At 34.2% G+C, this 21,986-nt stretch overlaps 3 protein-coding genes across 10 annotated transcripts; 1 reads left to right on the top strand and 2 right to left on the bottom strand.

Moving 5' to 3' along the window:
* Positions 1-270: 270 nt before the first annotated feature.
* Positions 271-5,116, bottom strand: LOC112800244 (glutamate receptor 3.6-like). Of its 5 annotated transcripts, none has more exons than XM_025842419.3 (7): positions 4,535-5,116; positions 3,800-4,082; positions 2,340-3,694; positions 1,977-2,254; positions 1,842-1,873; positions 1,338-1,744; positions 271-1,239 (listed from the first exon to the last, which is right to left on the bottom strand). In XM_025842419.3, exons 2-7 carry the CDS (start codon positions 4,065-4,067, stop codon positions 721-723), a joined length of 2,859 nt encoding a protein of 952 aa, XP_025698204.1. In that variant the 5' UTR covers positions 4,068-4,082; positions 4,535-5,116; the 3' UTR covers positions 271-720. The 5 variants fall into 5 exon arrangements, with proteins under 5 accessions (XP_025698204.1, XP_025698203.1, XP_025698205.1 ...); XM_025842418.3 differs by having other exon boundaries at positions 4,944-5,088; XM_025842420.3 differs by having other exon boundaries at positions 4,635-4,998.
* Positions 5,117-13,824: 8,708 nt separating this feature from the next.
* Positions 13,825-17,945, bottom strand: LOC112800249 (probable protein phosphatase 2C 47). Of its 4 annotated transcripts, XM_072236619.1 has the most exons (5): positions 17,676-17,815; positions 15,938-16,148; positions 15,470-15,664; positions 14,906-15,111; positions 13,825-14,626 (listed from the first exon to the last, which is right to left on the bottom strand). In XM_072236619.1, the coding sequence occupies exons 2-5, from the start codon at positions 16,145-16,147 to the stop codon at positions 14,071-14,073; spliced, it is 1,167 nt and encodes a 388-aa protein (XP_072092720.1). In that variant the 5' UTR covers position 16,148; positions 17,676-17,815; the 3' UTR covers positions 13,825-14,070. The 4 variants fall into 4 exon arrangements, with proteins under 4 accessions (XP_072092720.1, XP_025698213.1, XP_025698214.1 ...); XM_025842428.3 differs by lacking the exon at positions 15,938-16,148 and having other exon boundaries at positions 17,676-17,945; XM_025842429.3 differs by lacking the exon at positions 17,676-17,815 and having other exon boundaries at positions 15,470-15,657; positions 15,938-16,322.
* Positions 17,656-21,986, top strand: LOC112800245 (pentatricopeptide repeat-containing protein At2g17525, mitochondrial-like). Its single transcript, XM_025842422.3, has 2 exons — positions 17,656-17,801; positions 19,555-21,986. Exon 2 carries the CDS (start codon positions 19,778-19,780, stop codon positions 21,668-21,670), a length of 1,893 nt encoding a protein of 630 aa, XP_025698207.1. The 5' UTR covers positions 17,656-17,801; positions 19,555-19,777; the 3' UTR covers positions 21,671-21,986.

The following is a 21,986-nucleotide window of genomic DNA, read 5'->3' on the forward strand; positions in this document are numbered from 1 at the left end:
AATTCAATATATTGTTAAAGTTGTGATAAAAATAAATTTTTGAAACACACATTAAATATATTTTAAAATTACTCAATTATTTTTCAAATTTTATAATCTCATGAAGATGAAAATGATGCAATAAATTAATTAATTATCTAGAATTTGATTCAAATATAATACTCCATATTCAAATGAAATATACAGAGAAATTTATTACGTATATAATTAAATTTATTATACAAAAATATATCATAAAAGTACATAATTTATCTTCTAACTTTCAAAAGATACCATAATAATTACCTTTAAGCATATATAATCATCATAAAATAATACTTACATATTACAATCAATTTTCAAAGAAGATACATTATACATAAACCTATGTATTGTACTTAAGCTACATATACATATTTCCTATCAATTTAGGTGGAAACTCAGTGCAGTCGATTTCACGTAAAGTTGATAATTGAAAATTGTTAAATGATTTGAATTATTTGACTAAATTTTCATCTAACGGCTCTCAGTTATCAACTTCACGTGAAGTCGACTACACATGAGTTTTCACCATCAATTTAACCGGTTCATTGGTTCAATATCCGGTTTGGTTTTCTCAACTTTGATATCATGTGTAATGAATAAGAGAAAATATATACCACTATTTCAAAGCAAAAGTGATAATGATGGTGGTGGTGCAGAGGAAGTTGAGATCAGAGGCTATAAAATCATGTGGTTGGATCATGCTTCATTAGCACAATCAGTTGTGTGTGGAGAAGATTGAGCATCATTAGCACAAAAATTTTTGTATGGAGAAGATTGAGCATAGTCTTTGTTTGAGCTCATAGATGATCCAATGCTGCTTCTGTATGAGATCTTCTCCATTTGCCTTCTCTTGGAGCGGCTCTTAACTGTCTCCTCCTTTTCATCCACAAATGAAAGGAAGCTCCGAAGGCGCGCAGATCCTGAAGATGAGCCCTGCTCTGAAGGGTCAAGTTCATCAGAGCCATGCTTGAAGTACTGCCTAGTCACTTGTATGAGATATATCAAGAGAGCAATGAAGCAGGCAAAGCCACATAGCAGATAGAGGCCCCAGAAGCTTTGAAGGTTTAGTCTTTCCACTTCCAGTTTCGTCCCCTGCGACAAGCAGGCGCTGCGCAGAAGCCACTTGTCATGGATCCTTTGTAGGTCTCCATTCTCTGCCATTTCCAGAATTGCTGTTGACAGGTCTACTGCTAAAGGCGAGTCTCGCGGAAAGGCCTGAAGAAAATTGATGGGACAAGAGTATTAGTTAGTACTTAGTACAAGATTCTTAAGCTGCTTTCAATCTTTTAAGATCAAAGTAGGACTATACTTACAAATCCCCAACCATCTCTAGTGAACTCTTGACCAATAACAGTGAAATCACACCGGCTTGAAAGGAAGAGCTCTATGTAGGAACGTTCATCAATGTATGCAGAGACACCACCACCATGGGGACCCTTTTTAAGAGCATTAGCAGCTTCCTCCGGTGTGTTCAAAGGAACCAGCCTCGATTCAGCAATGCCAATTTCCTGAATCAAATAATTTTTCGCGAAAGAACCTTGAGTGTAACCAATAGGATCCTTGCTATTTACCAAACTTTCAATGCCTTTGATGGGTGAATAAAGTTGTTGCACTGTGAGGATTGAGGTTAGACTCGCTGTGTAACTCGAGTTAACTATAAGAACTACAAATAACCATATAATCAGCACTAAGCGACCGAGAGTGCTAACTGTATTTTCCCCTACAAATCATACAAAAAAGCAACTTGATTAGAAAGGGAAGCTATTCAAGCTACCATTTAGGCATAAATTTCATTAGAGAGAAGAAATAGTACTAACTGTGTGAGTAGAACATAGTTGAAAAACTGAACCTGCAAAACAACAACAGGTAAGGATTACAACATATCCATATCTAAATAAGTGAAGATAGTGTGGAATTTTGCAACTTCAATATAAACTTTGCTATGTTCTTACCATAAGATAGTAACTACTTGTTTCTTGGGAGGTCCCCTAAAGTCATCATTAACTCTATGCTCCAATATCCAAACAACAGCTCCCACAAACAAGAAAAACATAGCTGTGACAGCCCACATCATGGGCGTAAACGGCGACAAAAACGCCCAAGCATTGGATTCTGCCTTCCTAACTGGTGCAACTACAACTAGACCAGACTCAATATAAGGCTGTGTAAAATCCACCATCCTTGTTCTTTCTGTAGTAATGGCAATGTCACCAACAGCACCATCAAATTCCTAGTTTTGAAACAAACAAGTTAATCTCAGAACATTGTCATAATATATCCCAATTGCATAAAGAAACTACTGGAATGATACTCACACCGGTTGTGATCCGACGGACAAGGTCTGTGGCGCTAGGATTGATGCGACCGTCGCCAAAGGGGACAAACTTATAGGGAACAGCATAAGGCAACAAATCCACTGCAGCAAGAAACACATCAATGCAGAATCCCTGAAACATATCAGTGCCTTTTACCGGTGACACAAATTCATGGTAATTAACCCTTCTTGGTACTCCAATCTTTAGTAGCCTTCCACTGTTGGGAAAAACCCAACCACGGGGCTTTTGATCAGTGTCTCCAGGCCAAATCACTGGAAGTAAAGTTTTACTTTCCCTGGAATTATTAACAGGCTTGGAATAAAGAGTATCTGGAGGAAGAACTGATAATCCAGAGTAGTTAGACCAATAACCAATCTTCCTAGAGCCTGTTCCAATTACATTGATGATCTCAAATGCAGGATTGGCAAGATTTTCATCAGATGTATAGCTGAATGGACCTGTCACACCGGTCATGTTAACCCCATAAATGCTTCGCCGCAAGGAAGGTCCTTCATTGAAGATGTTCAAGGCATCAAGATGCAAGTTGTCACCTTGTAACACTGATAACTTTGAATCATTTGAGAAAGTGATTCTGTTCCCTTGTTTGAAAAACGAATCAAGTGCATGTGCAAGAGCATAAACAGTATCATAAGCATATAGAATTAAAGGAGTAAAACCAAGAGGGCCTCCATTAGCACTATCAGCTTGAGTCAAATTCTTCCACTTAGAAACAAACCTTCTTTTGAGTTCAGAATCCGGTGTGTAAACACGAAATGTAATAACTCCTTGAATATCATCCATTTTATCTGAAGACAAGGGACTTTCCATATCAAGCACAGCAGAAAGAAAAGTAGTACCTATCCAGACATAACCAGTTTCCATCATCCCAAGATTCTTTGCAAGATTGAAAACCTTGAGTTTCCAAACAGTGTTGAGGTGAAGAACTATAACTCTTGACTCTGCCAAAGCCACCTGAACAAGCACATCAGTAATCTCCTCATCAGTTGCATCAGGACTCACAGCTGCCTTAAACGAGATCCTGCAACGCCTATCGGCGAGCTTGTCGCCTAGAGCTCCGATTCCATTCCTCCCATTATCATCATCCACATAGAAAGCAATAACATCTTTCCACCCAAAGTGATCAACAAAGTCTGCTATTGCAGTCATCACATAAAGATCACTATGACCTGTTCTAATAAAGAATGGAAACTGAAGTGAATGAAGGGTAGGGTCTAAAGCCGAAAACGATAGCAGAGGAACTTGGAGCTCATTTGCAATATGAGCTATGACATGAGCTGTAACAGATGACTGGGGACCAATTATAGCCACAGTATGTCTCGTTGCAACCTGCAAAACTGTAATGGCATAGAATTGTGATCTAACAAAGTTAAAGCAACATCATCTATAAGCCATGAACACAAAAGAAAAGGGTGATATGATGATATCCATGAAAGGCATACCCTCAGAAATGCTAAGAAAACCTCTGTATTTTGTGTCCTCTTGCAGTATGAGATTCAGCTTTGTTTTACCAAGAATTGATGGATCAGAATTTACATCATCAACTGCAGCCTTTATAGCAAATTTTACACTTCTACCAAAAGAGCCATTGAAAGAGAAGAGAGCCCCAATATTTACAACCTCAGGTACTGTGAAATTTTGCATGTCTGCCCCATTTGAATAGAATCCATTGGAGAGAATAATCAACACCAAGAACCAAACTTTAACCATGTTTAGACCAGTTGCCTGAAAAGCCATAGCCACCAATTATCACCCTTGTCAACAAACAAGTGAATAAACAAAACCCCAACCATTTTTTAATGTAAAATATGAAGTCAAAGTGCCATCATACACTAATATCCAGATAACAGGTGACATTTGTACAAATAAAAAAAAAAAAAAGATTATAATATAGAAATCATGAACTTTGAAATCTGAAAATTTCATACAAATTTCTAGGGGGAAATAAAAGACCAAAGAGAAAACAGTAAACAACATATCCCCAAAAAACAATAATCAAATCAACAACAACAAAAGGAGCAAGATAGATAAAGAAAATATACACCTAAAGTGATTGTTAATAAAGCAAAAAAAGTGCAAGATAGCAACAGCTTATAGAACATGTGAAGAAGATAACTTTATTGAAAAAAGGTCAGAATTGTAACTACTACAACTGGGAAAATTAAAGAAGCACATGCCTTGTAGATTCAGTAGAAATGAAGTGACATGGATATATAGGTAAAAATATGGTGCAGAAAACGTGAGGTTAGGGGCAACTAAAGGCATAAAAAAACAAACTTTAAACAGTGGCCATGAATTGCAGAGGAATATGGAACCCAGAAAAGAAGCAGGGGAAGACCACAAGGACTTTGGAGAACCTGGGCACTATGGGGGGAAGAAAGAATAGAAAAAAAAAAGTAGAGAATATTCTGAAACAAGTATAAAGCTTAGAAAAGATAAAAAATAAAAATTTGAGTGAGATTATGGTAGTGATGTTGGTGGTGTAGGGAATAGTATTCATGAAATTGAATCATGGCCAAGAAAATAGTAGTAATAACATGGTATATTGTTGTCTTTTTGGTTTGATGTGAGGAAGAGGGACCCCACCCTATTTAGCAAGCAGCATGAATAGATCACATTGTGAATTGAGATGATTGTCTTCATTCAGATCAAGGTAGCTTAGCTGTGTAGTGAAGTGGGTGTGACTGTGACTGTTGGAATTTGAGAACCAAGGAACTTGGAAGCAAAGTTTTGTTTATGATAAATGTTTAAAACGTCATGTTAAATATTTAAGTGATAAATTAAAATAAAATGTTGATATCAAGATAAGATACGTTAGAATTTCACTTTGATGTCTATTAAGCAAAATTTATTTTTTAAATAGATGCTGTATTGGTATATTGAATAAATAGATGTTATATTGGTATATTAAGCAAAATTTATTTTTTAAATAAATGTCTATTGGTAGGATTTTTTTTAATATAAAATAAAAAAATTAATTAATTCCGAGAAGAAGAGATTTGAAATTTATTTTCAAAAATACAATTTTTTTTTGTATTAAGGGCAAATTCGTCGCACTCCAACAAACTCTATGTTGGATCTCAAAAATAAATGTGAGGCTGTTGGATAACGGAACTGAATACCACAAGTTCCTTCTCCACCTTTTTTCTAGTAGTTACATTTTTTCTCAAAAATATCAAGGAATTCATTGTTATCAATTCATTATAATAGTGAAATAGTATACGATCAAGAGGGTTCTATCGTTTTTAAATCTGGGCAACCGATAATTACTTATATGACACCCGAAATCAACAGTCTAACGGCGTTGAAGAATCTGATATTGCATTCTATCGGGCAACAAGATACAAAGATGGTGAAAAATTTACTACAGATATCCGACACAAGTAGATGACAGCTTGTTATATAAAAGGTATATCACAGTTGTCTTGGCTCTGTTGATAGTATATTTATTAGATCACGGTTGTGAGAAATATTTATATTTTTTTGAATTAGGTATCGTTTACGTGACGACTAGGACGTACGTCTTATAAGGTCGTGGCACAACAGATGGACAAATGTTCATTTGTTTGAATTATTCGTGTTCTTGGTTGAGTTGGGTGGTCGAGGATCATCTGTAGATACTGTCGATGATAGTCCGTTGAGTTTTTAGCTGTTAGACGGAATATTCGAAAGACGATGGTCGATCTGAATATGCCACCTGAAGGTAGTCAAGAGGGGTCTAATGTTGAAGTTCGGAATGCTGACATGATGGGTGACGATGTTGAAAGTCATGAAGGTTCTGCTATCAGGGATCCGATGATGGATCAGTATGAAGTTAACCCCGATGACGGAGACGATGCTGATGACGAACCACCCGAAATTCCTGATGATGGCGACGAGGAAGAAGAGATGAACTACTATGGTGAGACACAAATCGTTCTGACACAACCTACGATTTCTCGACCGTATAACCGGCCGGACCACTTCTCCCAGTTGAATCTCGATACAATGACTTCGGATTGGTCATTTACCCAAGGAGGCCCCGAAGAGGATCAAAGCAATGAGTTCGAGGCTGGACATCAATTTCAGAATAAGGAAGAAGTCATGTTGGTAGTTAAAATATACAGCATCAAGAGGGCTGCGGAGTATAAAATAGTAGAGAGTGACCATTTGATATATAATGCACAGTGTATCTAGTTTGGACCCGGTTGTTCTTGGAGCATACTCATATCTTATCGCTGAAAGCAAGAAAAGTAGTTGGTTATGAGATACACTGATCCTCATACTTGTATGCAAACATCAATGGGTCAAGACCATCGTAGGTTGGATTCGAAGGTGATTGCTCAATACATTTTCACAATGGTAAAAGCAGATATAACAATCAGCATCAGGGTGCTGCAAGGAGGTGTGGAGAATCACTTCAATTACAAGGCGTCCTACAGAAAGATTTGGCTTGCAAAACAAAGAGTCATTGCTAGAATATATGGCAATTGGGAGGAGTCATACAGCGAGTTTTCTCATTGGTTATTCGCTATGCAGATGTACTTGCCTGGTAAAATTTATTTTAATGTGGTTATTTGCTATTAAGAAAGACACTATGTATATGTACCCAATGATAGGTCTTTAGGTACTTGGGTGCAACTTGTGACACAGCCTTGACCTGGTTCAGCCGACACAGTCATGTTTCATCGAGTTTTTTTGGACGTTTTCACCGTGTGTTGAGACTTTTAAGCATTGTAAGCCACTTATTTCCATCGATGGTACCGATTTATATGGAAAATACAATGGGACGTTGCTGATGGCCATTGCTCAAAATGGCAATACAAACATTTTGCCTATTGCATTTGTCGTTGTTAAGGGTGAGACGAAGGAGGTTTGGTCGTTCTTTCTTTCGTATCTGCGGCAGTATGTGACACCATAACCCGGTGTCTTAGTGATTTCAAATAGATATAAATCAATTGATAGTGCGTTGAACGATGAGGAAAGTTTGTGGAAATCACCACACGCCTTCCAGGCATTTTGTACAAGACACATTGCCGCCAACTTCATGACTCGCTTCAAGAACAAGGACTTGAAGAAGATTCTGATAAACGCAGCGTATTCGAAGTCACAGCGTGAGTTCACTCATTATTTTGGCCGTCTGAGGGACGAAAATATAGCAATAACGAACTAGCTTGAAGAAATGCCTCGGTCACAATGGGCGCAGTATGTAGATAAGGGTCGTCAATTTGGCCACATGACGACGAATATCTCCGAGTGTATTAACGCTGTCATGAACAGCACCTAGAAGCTGCTAACATAACTCATCAATGGTCTGTCCCTGATGGTGCTGCTCCCAACCACCAATGCATCCACTGACAGGATTACCGTCGATCCTGAGTCCCAGCTAATAGGCCACATCCTGCAGGGTGATAGTCATCTCCCTGCATGATAGATGAAATGTGTAGAACTCAGGCCTCCACCTCTCTATCAACGCCAATGCAAGTGGCTAGTCGTACTCAAACTCAACCATATAGGCCACATACTCAAACCCGACTCTTCTGAGATATGGCCTAATCTGCTCCGGCGAATATGTCATCAAATTTTGCCTGGTACTCAAAATCTGAGACGCCTACCAAACGGAGATAAAAAAATAAAAAAAGGGGCAGTGAACACATAAAATAACAAGTTCAATGTTTATTAATTACAATACAATGAGCAACAGTGAAAAAATTGTACCACTCGATCAAGCCTGCCAACAATGTACTCAGTCTGATCCAATTTGTACATCGTCTCCTCGTAACTCAATAACTGCTGCTCCATCTAACCATACTCTAGTAAAATAAAATCACATATACTGAACTCAGTTCCTTTTACATCAACTAAATTCTTAAAAATTATATTTAAATCTATAATTGTCTGCCTTAGTTCTTCAGTTTATAAATTTACTAATTTAAATTTAACCCAATTATATGATGTCGTCAACTAACACTCTAAACAACCCCTAATTAATAACTAACTGAATCCTAAATTTCACTAATCATGTTTCTTTTTCTTCTAACTTAACTTAATTAATTATGCAATTAATTATCTTGTAACTCACAACTTAAACTACTTAAGAATTGACAAACAACTTATACTAATTAACCTATTATAAACAATAAACAACAACTCAACAATAACATAAAAAATCTAACTAACATGTAAACAGTTAACAGTAAACGGTAATTCTAACTAACATGTAAATAATAAATTTGTAACTCTAAATAACATGCAACCTCTAACTAATAACTTTAACTAATATGTAAACAGTAACTCTAACTAGTATATTATTTACTAACCTAAAATTGAGAATATCGTGGATAACGAACTCCACAAACGTCGAAAGAAAGAAAGAATGAATAAAGTAAATTTTGAGTAGAGAAAGGACAGAAAAGGACAAATGAAAATAATTCCATTAGTTTTTATAGTTTGCCGAACTCAACATAGAATTTGTCAGGGGTGTGACGAACTTGCCTTTAATGCAAAAAGATCGTATTTTCAAAAATAAAGTTTAAATATCTTCTTTTGGAAATTAATGAATTTTTTTATTTTATATTAAAAAAAATCCTCTATTGGTGTATGCATCCATAATTTTTCTATATTAAATTTTTTTTTATCATATTTAAGCAAAAATATTTTTATAAAGTAACACTCATGAGGTATTTATCATGCATCATGAAAGGATAGGTTAGAGTTTGACTTTTATATTGGAGATAAATTTTTTTTAAAATAATAAATCTTTTTTTATCATTTTAACGCAAATTTTAATACACTTATTAAAATTTCGTGAATACGTGTATTAAGAATATTCATTTAGAATATTATAACTAAAAATTTTAATAAAAATATAAATTAGCTAAAAAAGTTTCAATAATAAAATGCATTAATAATGCGGTGGAATTTGCGTGGAATTATTCATGGTTAGGTAAAAGCAATAAAATTTGGCTGCATTCACCTAACCTAACTGCTGGCAGCATTATTGCATGATATGTATGTTATTTTAACATAGTATATAATATATGGGTTTTTTTACTGAAATGCGCATGAAAATTCTTTAATTCTTAGAATGTGCACATGTGAAAATATTTTTCAAAATGCGCAGGGCTATTTTTAGGATGACAGGCACGAAATGATTTCCATACCATTCCTGGCACGGTGGCCATGAAATGGAAGGACCATTTCACTTAGTGCAGACACGAAAGAGGAAATCCATTTTAAACGTGACAGAAGCGAAATAGACAAACCAAATTAGGGATAGCAGACACGAATTGAAAGCACGACAGTGATAATGCATCTCATCAATGTCAATCTGAATAAACAAAAATAAAAAATAATACATTTTGTCGGTAAAAATAAGAAGTAAGGATCACAAAAACAAAAATATTTTAAGCAAAGACGGGATTGCTGATAAACCTGTCTCTGAAACCCATCCAAAGCTGTTTATACTGCTCTGTACGTTGCCGCAATCCAGCCTGCTGTTGTTGATTAGAAAACATCCATCTCACGAATACGGTTTATCCAAGCTTGGGCTCAATTGTTCATCTTTATACATTAGGTTCTCTTGAGCTACTCTGTGCTGTAAATCATAGAGAAATATAAAGCAACAGCTTTTCTAATAAACTTTTATCATAGAAACAAAGCACACAATGTAAGCAGTCTACCTGTTCCTGCAACTCAATAAGTTGCCTGTCTTTTTCTTGAATATATTCTTAAAGATCATGTATTTGTTTCATATGCTGAACTCTTTCAACTTTTGAATGATCACGCTCCCTTATGCAAAAATATTTTAATGGTGTACAGTTCTCTTTCCTTCTCTTCCTTTTTCCTTTTCAATTCATGAATTGTACGTTCCTTTTCACAAAGTTGCTCCTGCAGCCAGTTAAACATGTTTTAGAGTAGAATATCAACTAGTGCATCATGAGAAGAAAAACATGTAAGCTAATAAAAAATAAATGTTGATCAAAATCAAAAGAATGATACTTTTAAATTCTGAGAAAAAATGGAATCTATGTTAAACTGTTGGCAATGTAAAACATGATTACAATTTGCATTGTAAAAAGTCCTTGAATAATACATAAAAATTGAAAACATGATTACAGTAAAGTATTATTCCACTGTTTTGTCCATTTCGTGTGTGTCACAAGCGAGGTCTCCCATTTCGTGTCTGCTGCAGAAGATGTGGCCCGTGTCAAACCCAATGCACCATTTCGTGTTCATCATTCTTGATTTGCTGTCTAGAACCATTTCGTGGCTGACTCAAGCAAAATGACCGTGTGTATTTGAGAAGGAAGATCGAATTGTGTGTATATTGGGAATTAAAGAATTTTCCATGCGCATTTCAGTAAAAAAAGCCATAATATATCTTGTGATATGATACAAATTCATGTATCACTTCATTTTTTTAATAGTTAATAAGTGGTTTTAAGGCATTTTTTTATAATTTTTTATTAAAAATTTAAAAAATTTCAGTATTTTCTAATAATATATTTATTGAGAAAAGATTGAAATTTTATATTGTCTTATTAGCAAAACTCAATAGATGAAAATTTTGCTTATAGGTACTTTACTTTAGAAATCTTTGTTTTGAATACAAAATAAAAAATTGGAAAAGTATAGGGAGCCAATGGTCTAAGCGTACAATGTGTACAATAGAGGTTTAGAAAGTATTAGAGATATGACCATTAGTGTTACATTGTCCTGTCAGGTTACGCTTTTGGAATGAGTGGGTTCATGACATGGTATTAGAGTTCTAGATCCGAAACTTGGTGAACTCCAAAATTAACTTAAGACATGAGATGTTTATTATCCCTGATATTCTGATGGTTATTCTGGATAGTGTGAGTGATGTTCATTTTATTCATGAACCAAAGGTTTAGCCCATTATACACTTAGGCTATTGACTCCCTAGCACTACCCTAAAAAATTTTATATATAAAAGCTTTATTTTCTTTTAATATTCTATGAATGGAAGGTTGGTAAATCAATGGTAAGAGAGAAAACGGCATGGAAGGAAGAAATGGATAATTTCAATGAATGAATAAATAAACGTGTTTGAAAAATTTTGTAGTGTAGTGTGTATTTGGCTCTCTCTATTCATTGTCAACTGTCAAGGTTCCTAAATAAATGACCAATTTGGATTAATTGATTGGATTAGCTCATTTCTTTATTTTGGTAAATATTGGAGGATATTAATTTTATCTGGTATATATAATAATTTATTAGTTAGCACTAAATTAATAAATGAAATTTTGAGTCACAAAAAATTAATTTTTGACTTAATGAGTTTGTAAATACCATAAAAAATTCAAAATGGATTATGAGAAAAAAAAACAATTAACAAATAGATTTTGAGATTGTACAATTAATTTGTTTTGATTTATGTTGAGCTTATTTTACCAAACTATTTCAGGGTTCAACAATCAACATCAAAGCGCATTTGTCTCATTATAGGAAAATAATTATTTTCGTAATTTAAACTTTGTATATAATTATTAGAGAACTTGAACATAAAATATTTTAAATAATGAAAAATAAAAAAACTATTCTTTTTAGTGTATATGATAATACTTAGATTAAATTTAGATCACTTCTGGTGTCTCAAAACAAGTATATTCTAATTCATAATCTTTATTATTTGAAGATTTTGGCTTAACAGCATTCTAAATAAATTAGTTAAAAAAAAGTAAAAGAAAAGAATTTTGGTTTTTGCAACGCATAAAATATTAAAAAATTAAGTAACATCCTTATGAAATTTGTTAGCAAGGTCCGTCGTTATTTAATTTTTAAATTTAATAAATTCATGATATAAAACTATTACAATAATAAATAAAGAATTTAGCTAAAAGAGTCCTAAAAAGTAAAAACAATGGTTAAGGGGATAAAATCAAAAGAAATTAATTTTTTTAATATATCTAATGCATAAAATTAAAAAATATAAATTTGATTTACATTTTTTATCTGAACTTTCAAATTTTAATATATTTATTAGTAGATGATTACTCACATAAATATAATATATATTTATGTAAAGATAATAATTAAGATGTAATATATTGTATTACAAAATTTAATCAAATAATTTTATATCAATGATTTAATGATTTTCAGTTACTATTTTTTATAAAAATAATTATTAATAAAATTCAATAAATAAAAAATTTGTTATTTTATATTTTAAAGACACATGTTAAAATTATAAATTAAATTTTTTTTATTAAAAATAAAAATTAAAAATTTTAATATATTTATTTATAATTATTAAAAAATTAAAATATTCTACTATTAATAATTTTATCGTATGATCTTAAAAACATATGTTAGGTTAAGTTTATAATTCAAAAAAAGGAAAAGTAAATAAACAGTTGCCAATAATATCACAGCTCTTTATGCACATAAGTACTGTATTTGGGCATTTCATGAGTCCTAACTCCCAACCCCTAACCCCAGGCTTTTGTGTTTGTCAACGCATTAATCTCATTGATTAGTAGTAGTGAATGAGTAATTAATTCATCAATCCCAAAGTGCATTTTATCTTTTTGAAAGTGCAAACGAATTTAGACTCAGATACCACCTTAATGGAGGTAATGGGGCACCGGATGCTGAGTGACCCACACACCAACCGCAATTATTTACTTTTCAAATTTCTGCATCCATTTTCGTCACAGTTAACTAGTTCGGTTACCTGTTTATTACTAAATTTTATTTATTGTAATTCCTGTTTAATCTATAATCAATACATTGTTTAATTTTTTATTATTATTATTATTATTATTATTATTATTATTATTATTATTATTTGTCATTACAAGTGCACTTTATTATTTAATTTTAATTTCTTCCAAGAGAAGTAAAGATAGGTCAAAGTCTAGATGTCAACAAAAGTATATATTCCTTAGAATTTGTTTACAGTCACATTAATTAACAATTGGACTTGTGAGACTAAATCTGTTCTTATAACATGTTATGTTGATTGAATGTTTATTAAAAAAAAAGTCTGATTTTAGATTAATATTAAATTTTAGTAGATATAATCTACTATAATGTTATAAAATGTTTATAGTGTAACAAATAAATTTAATTTAAAGTAATATATTTCGATCATTTCTTACTATTAATGTAAAATATTTTAGTTTAATACTTTTTAGAAAAACAAAGTGATTAAAATGTATTCATATAAAAATAAATCTTAAAAAATTATCAAACGATCTGATATATTTAAATAAAGAATAAAATATATTTTTTATTCTTAAAATTTAATACAAATAAAAAACTTATAGGATGAAATTAAAACGAAATAAAATTTAAGAATATTTTTTAAAACTTTAACATATTTCAAAGACAAAATATAATTTATCCTTTAATAAATTATTATATAAGAGTAAACACCTAAAAATAATTGAAAACTTCTAATCATATATTAGTATTACTTCTTTTTCCACCACAAAACCTAATAATATAGATTGCAGAGTATTTAAACATCTTTCCATGTCTATTCTTAATCTCAATTTTCTATTTACAGAATACAAAAATATATAAAGAAGCATCAAATGAGATGAAAGTGTGAGGAGAATGAAACAAAGAATGAGCTATCACTGAGAAAATTAACAAAGAATAAGACTAAAATGTTCTGAAACTAATAACAAATGAAGAAGCAAGCCTCAAGAATTGAAGAAGAGCAGTTAGAAAAAGCAATTATAATGATAAATGAATCTATCTATCTACCATTCAAGACACCCTTGAGAAGATCAAGGCCTTCAGCTGAAATGCTCCTTCTCCTATGAGCTCTAGGAATCTCAATCTTTGGAGGAGGATCCAAAGAGAAACAAACAACCACAACTGTTAGATTGTCACAAGTGTTGCGTTGGATTGCCTCCGCGACAAGCGCTTTCGCACATTCTGTTGGATCATTGTGCTGCATCAGCTCCCTCCTAACCATTGTCACAGCACACTGGCTACTCATCACATCCCAAAGTCCATCACACCCCATTATCAAGAACTCATCTTCTTCTGTCAACACAATCTCCTCTAGCTCTGGCTCTGAGCTCAGGGGACTCTTGGACCCTTTAGACCCTTTGATGTGCCAGTCTCCCAGGGCTCGAGCCACTGACAGTTGGCCGTTGAGGTATCCGTCGTAGATCACACCACCAAGTTTCTCAATTCTTAGTCTTTCTGATGTGCAATTTGGTTTATGGTCTTTGGAGAGTTCAATGGCTCTGCCTCTTTTCCCTAAAACCGCTCTTGAATCCCCTGCATTCCCAATTAGCATGTCCCTGCATAATCATATCAGCAAACACATTGGTTTCTAAAATTCAATCCAATAGACCAATACAATAAACACATTACATTACAGTATTATTATGAATGCTTAATGTTCATAATAGTTCCTGAAAGATTCAACAACTCAATTTGGTTATTGAAAGATAATGTTTATTATGTGTCACATGACACTTAACAGTGACACAACAGTAGAAAGTTACTAAAAGGACTAATTTGATTCATGTTAGTATCTTTTAGAACCTATTAATCTAATTAGAGTGTGCAATCCTAACCTTCCCAGGACAATGGCGATTAGTGCGGTGGTGCCGGAAGAACTATCAAGAGAACTAGCATCCCTAAATGCATGATCAGCCTTCACAAAAGCACTATTTACAGCTTTCTTGATTCCAGATGGGAAATGAGAATCTTCAATTATAAACTTAAGGATGTTCTTTCTTGTAAATGATGCTGCATCAATGCCACCATGCCCATCAAATACCTGTTCAGATATTAACTCTTATTCCTATGATCATATCATGAAGTTAACCAATCAAAGGACAAAAATTCATTTACTCAATCAATCACCTCTCTTCAATATCATTGGATCCATGTATCTGGATACAAATTATAACCAAATACATTGATCCAAGGATGTACCGAAAGAGAGAATATAGGACATCAAAAAAAGGTATCTTGAATTAGAGATTAATAGCAGAACTGATGGATAATGTTATAGTGAAGAGAGAAATTTGGATAAACATTGAAGATCGTTTCTTTTACAAATTTAGTAAAAATCTTCACTCTTCACTCAATTCTATCGTTCACCAAAGAAATTCCTAAGTAATATGAACACATACCCCATAAAATGCTGCTGGAGAAGGAAGGTTCACTGATGGACCAGTATGTTCTCGGAGAATATCAACACAGATGAACTCATCCTCCATGTACTGCTTTGGTCCTTTCTCAGAACAACTTCCAGACCGTAATTTTGGTGAAAATTCTGATTTTTCCTCACTAGTTGTTTTCAATCCTACAATCATAATATCTGATTCCTAGAATAAAAACATTGGAAAAGCCATAATTACCATTGCATCATTAATTAACACATCATAGTAACAATAACTAAGGAATAATGTGTTAGCATAGTTTTCTATTAAACTGCTCTGCAATCTTTAAGGGATGCAAATCTAGGTGTACATCTGGATACCAATTCATTAACACCTTATAACTCAGTCATTGATGGCTGCATAAACTAAATGAGTGCACATAAACATAAAAACCAAGATGATTATAAATTATAAAGATCCTAAATTTATTACACTAACCGGTTCAATCAACCATGAAGAGCTGGTGCAGTGTCTCATAACAGAATGGTCCCTTGGAGGCTTCCCAATGTTGTGAATCAAATTCCCAACTGTGTCACCATTTTGATCCTCCATGGCAGACTCATTACTAGTACTGTTATCGACACACCCGACACCGCCACCACCACTCAACATAGTCGTCTGAGATGTGCAACCAGGCCCTGGTGCCATCCTTGTCCCATAACCCAAAAAACCAACCAATAAAAAAGACAAGAAAAAATCCTTTATTTTTTATATACCCAATTCACAAGATAAAAAATTTCATTTTCATTCAATCTCCATAGTGGATGAACATGCATTATTAGAAGATTCACAGCACAAAAACAGCTGTTTTTTTATTTTTATTTTTTTTCCCCCAAAGAACGTGGGTCTGATGCACTTGATCCAAGAAAAGAGGCCAACTAGCACTTAAGGTGCAATCCAACAACAGCATGAACGATGGTGTAGATCATGATGCTGCTATGTGACAAAGGAATAAAGGGTGCCATTGTCAGCTTGTAGAATATAATCCATGGAACCAATAAACACATGGTCTTGGGAATTGTTTGGAGCTTTGTAGCATTAAGGAGAATGAAGGTGAAAGGGTGAAGATTAAGAGCAGAAAAAGCAAGACCCAAATATGAGAGAGGAAGTGAAGGGGAGGAAATGGAGGTAATAGTAATAATAATAACACAATAAAAATATGAAACATGTGATTGGCATTTGGCAATTGCAGTTTTTGCGGCTCTCCATTGTATAAAGGGGGATTGGGGGACACGTGCCTTCTTCTGCTGCCATTTGTGTTTATAGTTGACATGGCCTTGTTCTTGTGGTAGTTAGTTCATTACAACATCGTACAATCTTGGATCTAACACTTTAGGCCATTGCCTAAATGGGTTTTTCATGGACCGAAGACCCGACCCGGAAAAAAGAACACCATTCAGATGAATATCTTATATCTCAACTGGATTCGGGCCATATATCGGGTCCCCGGCCCGGTGTACTCCAAAACAAAAATATACTTGGCTAGAGGCTAGGGCACGCACGGCGGCACAACCCCCTCTTCTGTCTGTCTCTCACCGGAGACCACTCGCCACTGTCACCACTCATCAGCCTCAGAGTCACCTTGGCCCGCGCCGAATCTCCTCTGTTCGACTGCTTCTCAGTGACGACGACACCATCAGTGGCTGCGAGGTGCGACAGTCAATGCGCCGGCGCTTCTCTGCTCTATTTTTCCGGCGCTGCTGCCCCCGTTCGTCTGCTTCTTCTCTTCCACCATCAGTCCCCGCGAAGGTTAGCCCCGCCACCACTAGAAGGCCCGGCGAAGCTCAGTCAGCAACCACCTCTGCTCAACTGCCCCTTTCCCTGTTCTCAAGCTCAGGTAAACCAATTTTTTCCTTTTTATTTAAAAAATAATTAATGTTGATCTTTGGAACTTCTGATTGGTGATTTGATTATTATTCTGATTAGTATTTTGATTATTGTTCTGACTTATGATTACCAGTGATGGTATTTTCTTTTTTTTTTTTTTCTGGAAAAAATTAATTAGTGATGGTATTTTGGTGTTCTGATTCTTGTTCTGATTACCAGTAAATTGAATTTTTGCTCTGATTATTACCTGTTTTTTTTCTGATTTGTTCTTAATTTAGTTGATGTGGTTATTGTTGATTTTTCTGATTATTGTTATTATAAGGAGGACGATGAGGGTTTCGATTCGTACCGGAAAGGAGGGTACCATGCCGTCAGAATCGGCGATCAGTTTGCCGGTGGAAGGTACATAGCTCAGAGGAAGCTCGGTTGGGGCCAATTCTCCACCGTTTGGCTTGCTTACGATACCACCAATTCCGTACGTTATTCAACTTTGATTTGATTTGTTCCTCTTTTGAACCCTTGTTTGTATTTGTTCCTTTTATGATCCTTGGTTTTCTTCAAAAATGTCGTTATTTTGTTTGGTTTTGTGCTGTGATTTGTGTTCTAGATGTAAAGTTCTGATTTTTATTTTTTCTTTTTACTAACCTTTTTAATGCAATCGGTTCTGAAACTAATGGTGCACAGTTTACTTGAGAGCCATTTTGGTGAATTTGTATCCTTAGTTCAGATTTCTGTGATTTAAAATGATGTGGAGCTCCTAACTTCTAAGATCTTCTGTTCTTTGCTTCCACTGGCACCTTCTGTATACATGTTTTCATTTCATGTGTGTTTCTGTTTTGTCTTTTTTCGCTATCTGGGGAATGTGTATTAGTTTCATTGAATAGATCAAATTTAGATATTTTGGGTTATTGGTGTTGGTTTTCTCTGCCTTTTTTTGTTTCCTTCACTGTTATAGTAATGTGTTATTGCTAAAAAACTTAAAATGGAATAAATTCTCAATGTGTGTGTCACAAATACTTATGTGTGTGTCACTGTTATAGTTTTTTGTAAGTTTTCATTTTTGGTTTGGCTAATTTTCTTCTCTACAAACCTAGAAGTGATTTTATTCACAAAACCATATTTATAAGAAGCAATAATTTCTAACTTTTCCACGGGCTTTTAGCCACTACATTCAATATTTATTTTTCTTTTACCAACTTTATTCTTTATACATGTTATTGCATTATTTATAGAATTTTTATTATTTCTCTTTATATGAGCATTTTTTATTATTTATTATTTATATTTTTTATTAATTTTTTATTTGACATTATATATTTTTATAGTTGTGATTTTTGTGTATTATATTTATTATTATCTTCTTATAATAGAATTTATTAATCCCATTAGGTATAAAATAAATTAAACAAAAAAATTAACCATAAATAATAATAGTAGTTAAAAATTATAGCGTACTAAAAAAGAGTAATAAGAATACTAAAAATATATTATATAAAAAACATATAAGAAAAAAAGTATAAAAAAAAATAAATATGTATAAAAAAATAACATTATAATTTAATATCATGTCCTTTTAAGTAATTATCTATCTAAAAGTGATTTTAACTAATATTATCCAAATAATATTTATTTTATCAAAATCAGTTTTGGTATAGAATTGTCAAACATAAATCATATTCACACAAACTCACTTCTACCCAAAATCAATTATATAAAATCACTTTTATTTAAACTCCAGTTTGACAAACTACGATCCAAACACACACCGAATCATTGGATGATGTTATCTTGGGATATGGTGAATGGTCCTCACAGAATGTGTGACCACCTTTGTTAGAAATTTGGATTTCAGGATTTGTCTTTATGCAAATAACTTCTGATTGGTGCTTTGATTATTGTTCTGATTAGTATTTTGATTATTGTTCTGACTTCTCATTACCAGTGATGGTATTTTTTTTATCTGGAAAAAATTAATTAGTGATGGTATTTTGGTGTTCTAATTCTTGTTCTGATTATCAGTAAATTGAATTTTTGCTCTGATTATTACCTGTTTTATTCTGATTTGTTCTTAATTTAGTTGACGTGGTTATTGTTGATTTTTCTGATTATTGTTATTATAAGGTTTCTGATTATTGTTATTGTGCTGTTTTGGTGTTCTGTTTGTTTATTGTGCTTTGATTATCTCCTTTTAAAATTATTATTAAAGTTCTGGTTTTCACCCTGTATAGGTTTCATCGGGTCTAGAATTGAGTTATGGTCTAAAAAATAGGCCAAGTATATATTTAGGCTGGGTCTGGGTTAGGACAAACCTGGTTTCACCCTCCCCATGTATACCCCTTGTAATCAAATCAAAGTTACTATCTTTACATAACCCATTTGGCCATTTCCAGAAACAGATTCATTTACTTGAAAGTTAAAACCTTTTGTAAATTTTGTTGGCCCCTTCAAATAATGCTGCCCCCAAAGCTCTACAACGCATTGCAAAATTCTATATTATCCAAATCTTTCACTCTCACGCGTTTTCTCACCTTCCAAATTCGTTCCCTTTCATCAACTTCTTCTGCTTCTGCTCCTGCTACCCCATCACAGGACCATGTCTGCCACCTAATCCTTGAACAGAAATCCGCTTCCAAGGCCATTGAAACTTTCAGATGGGCCTCCTCACTACCCAACTTCACCCACTCCCAATCCACATACCGTGCCTTGATCCATAAGCTATGTACCTTCCGCCGCTTCGACAGTGTCAAGCAACTGCTCGATGAAATGCCTGACTCAATCGGCACCCCTCCTGGCGATGAAATCTTCGTCACAATTGTCCGCGGGTTCGGCCGTGCCAGCATGACTCGTGCGGTCATCAAGGTCCTTGACTTGGTGTACAAGTTTCATAGCAGCCCTTCCTTGAAGATATACAACTCCATTCTTGATGTCCTTGTGAAGGAGGATATCGGCATAGCTAGGGAGTTTTATAGGAAGAGTATGATGGAGTCTGGGGTTGTTGGGGATGATTATACTTTTGGGATCTTGATGAAAGGGCTCTGCTTGACCAATAGGATTGGTGAGGGCTTTAAGCTCTTGCAGATGATCAAGTCTAGCAGAGGGATCACACCAAACACTGTGATTTACAACACCTTGCTTCATGCACTTTGCAAAAATGGAAAAGTTGGGAGGGCTAGAAGCTTGATGTATGAGATGGTGGAACCGAATGATGTCACGTTTAACATTTTGATATCCGGGTATTGCAAAGAGGAGAATTTAGTTCAGGCTCTAGTGATGCTGGAGAAGAGCTTTGCCATGGGTTTTGTTCCTGATATTGTCTCTGCGACTAAGGTTGTGGAAGGTCTTTGCAAGGCTGGCCGTGTGACGGAGGCTGCTGAGGTTTTGGACAGAGTTGAGAGCATGGGGGGTTCACTTGATGTTGTGGCTTATAACACCTTGATAAAGGGGTTTTGTGATGTAGGAAAAGTAAAAGTTGGGATTCATTTCCTGAAGCAAATGGAGAGTAGAGGCTGTCTTCCAAATGTAGACACCTATAACATACTCATATCTGGTTTTTGTGATTCTGGGATGTTAGATTTGGCCCTGGATCTTTTTAATGACATGAAAACAGATGGGATCAAATGGAACTTCGCTACATTCGACACGATAATTAGAGGGTTGTGTTCAGAAGGAAGAATCAATGAAGGTTTTTCAATTTTGGAGCTGATGGAGGAAAGCAAAGAAGGCTCTAGAGGGCACATTAGTCCTTATAATAGCATAATATATGGTCTATTCAAGCAGAACCGTTTTGATGAAGCAGTTGAATTTCTAACAAAGTTAGGAAAGATGTTTCCAAGAGCTGTTGACAGAAGCATGATGATTTTCGAACATTGTAAGCAGGGGAGTATTGAGGATGCAAAGAGGGTATATGATCAGATGATTGATGAAGGTGGATTTCCAAGTATTCTAGTTTATGATTGCCTAGTTCGCAGATTATCCGAAGACGGTTGTGTCCGAGAAGCGGTTGAGCTGATGAATGAAATGATTGCCAATAACTGCTTTCCAGTTCCATCTACATTCAATGCAATCATTGCAGGGTTTTGCAGACAAGAAAAAGTTGAAAGTGCACTGAAGTTCATGGAAGATATCACTGCAAGAGGGTGTGAAACCAATGCAGAAACTTATGGTCCTTTGATTAATGTTATATGTAAGAAGGGTGATCTTCAAAAAGCCTTGCAACTCTTCCTAGAAATGGTAGAAAACGGCATCATTCCTAACCATTTTATTTGGAATTCACTACTATTAAGTCTAAGCCAAGAAAATTATTTCAAAAATAAGAATATGATCAACATACATGGCCTACTTTAGTACTATTTGTTTTGTTTCTTCTAGTGATTTAAAACTGTTGCATCATTTTTTATGCAATCAATACCATTTTTGTTACTGGTTTTGATGTTATCTAGATGCATATTTATCTAAATCCACAATAGCTTTAGTTTGTTGGATATAGTTTTAGGAAAAATCAAGAGAGATGTTAGAATACATACAACACCATATCTGTTGATAGATATCAATAGCATTGGATATTTTGTGGGAACTCTCATCCCCACATGGCCACAACTATTTATATAAATAATAATAGAATGTGTACTCAGCCAATCATAGCAACAGATATTTATGCAAA

The sequence above is a fragment of the Arachis hypogaea genome, chromosome 5 (genome assembly GCF_003086295.3).
Source record: "Arachis hypogaea cultivar Tifrunner chromosome 5, arahy.Tifrunner.gnm2.J5K5, whole genome shotgun sequence".
Taxonomy (NCBI): Eukaryota; Viridiplantae; Streptophyta; class Magnoliopsida; order Fabales; family Fabaceae; genus Arachis; species Arachis hypogaea.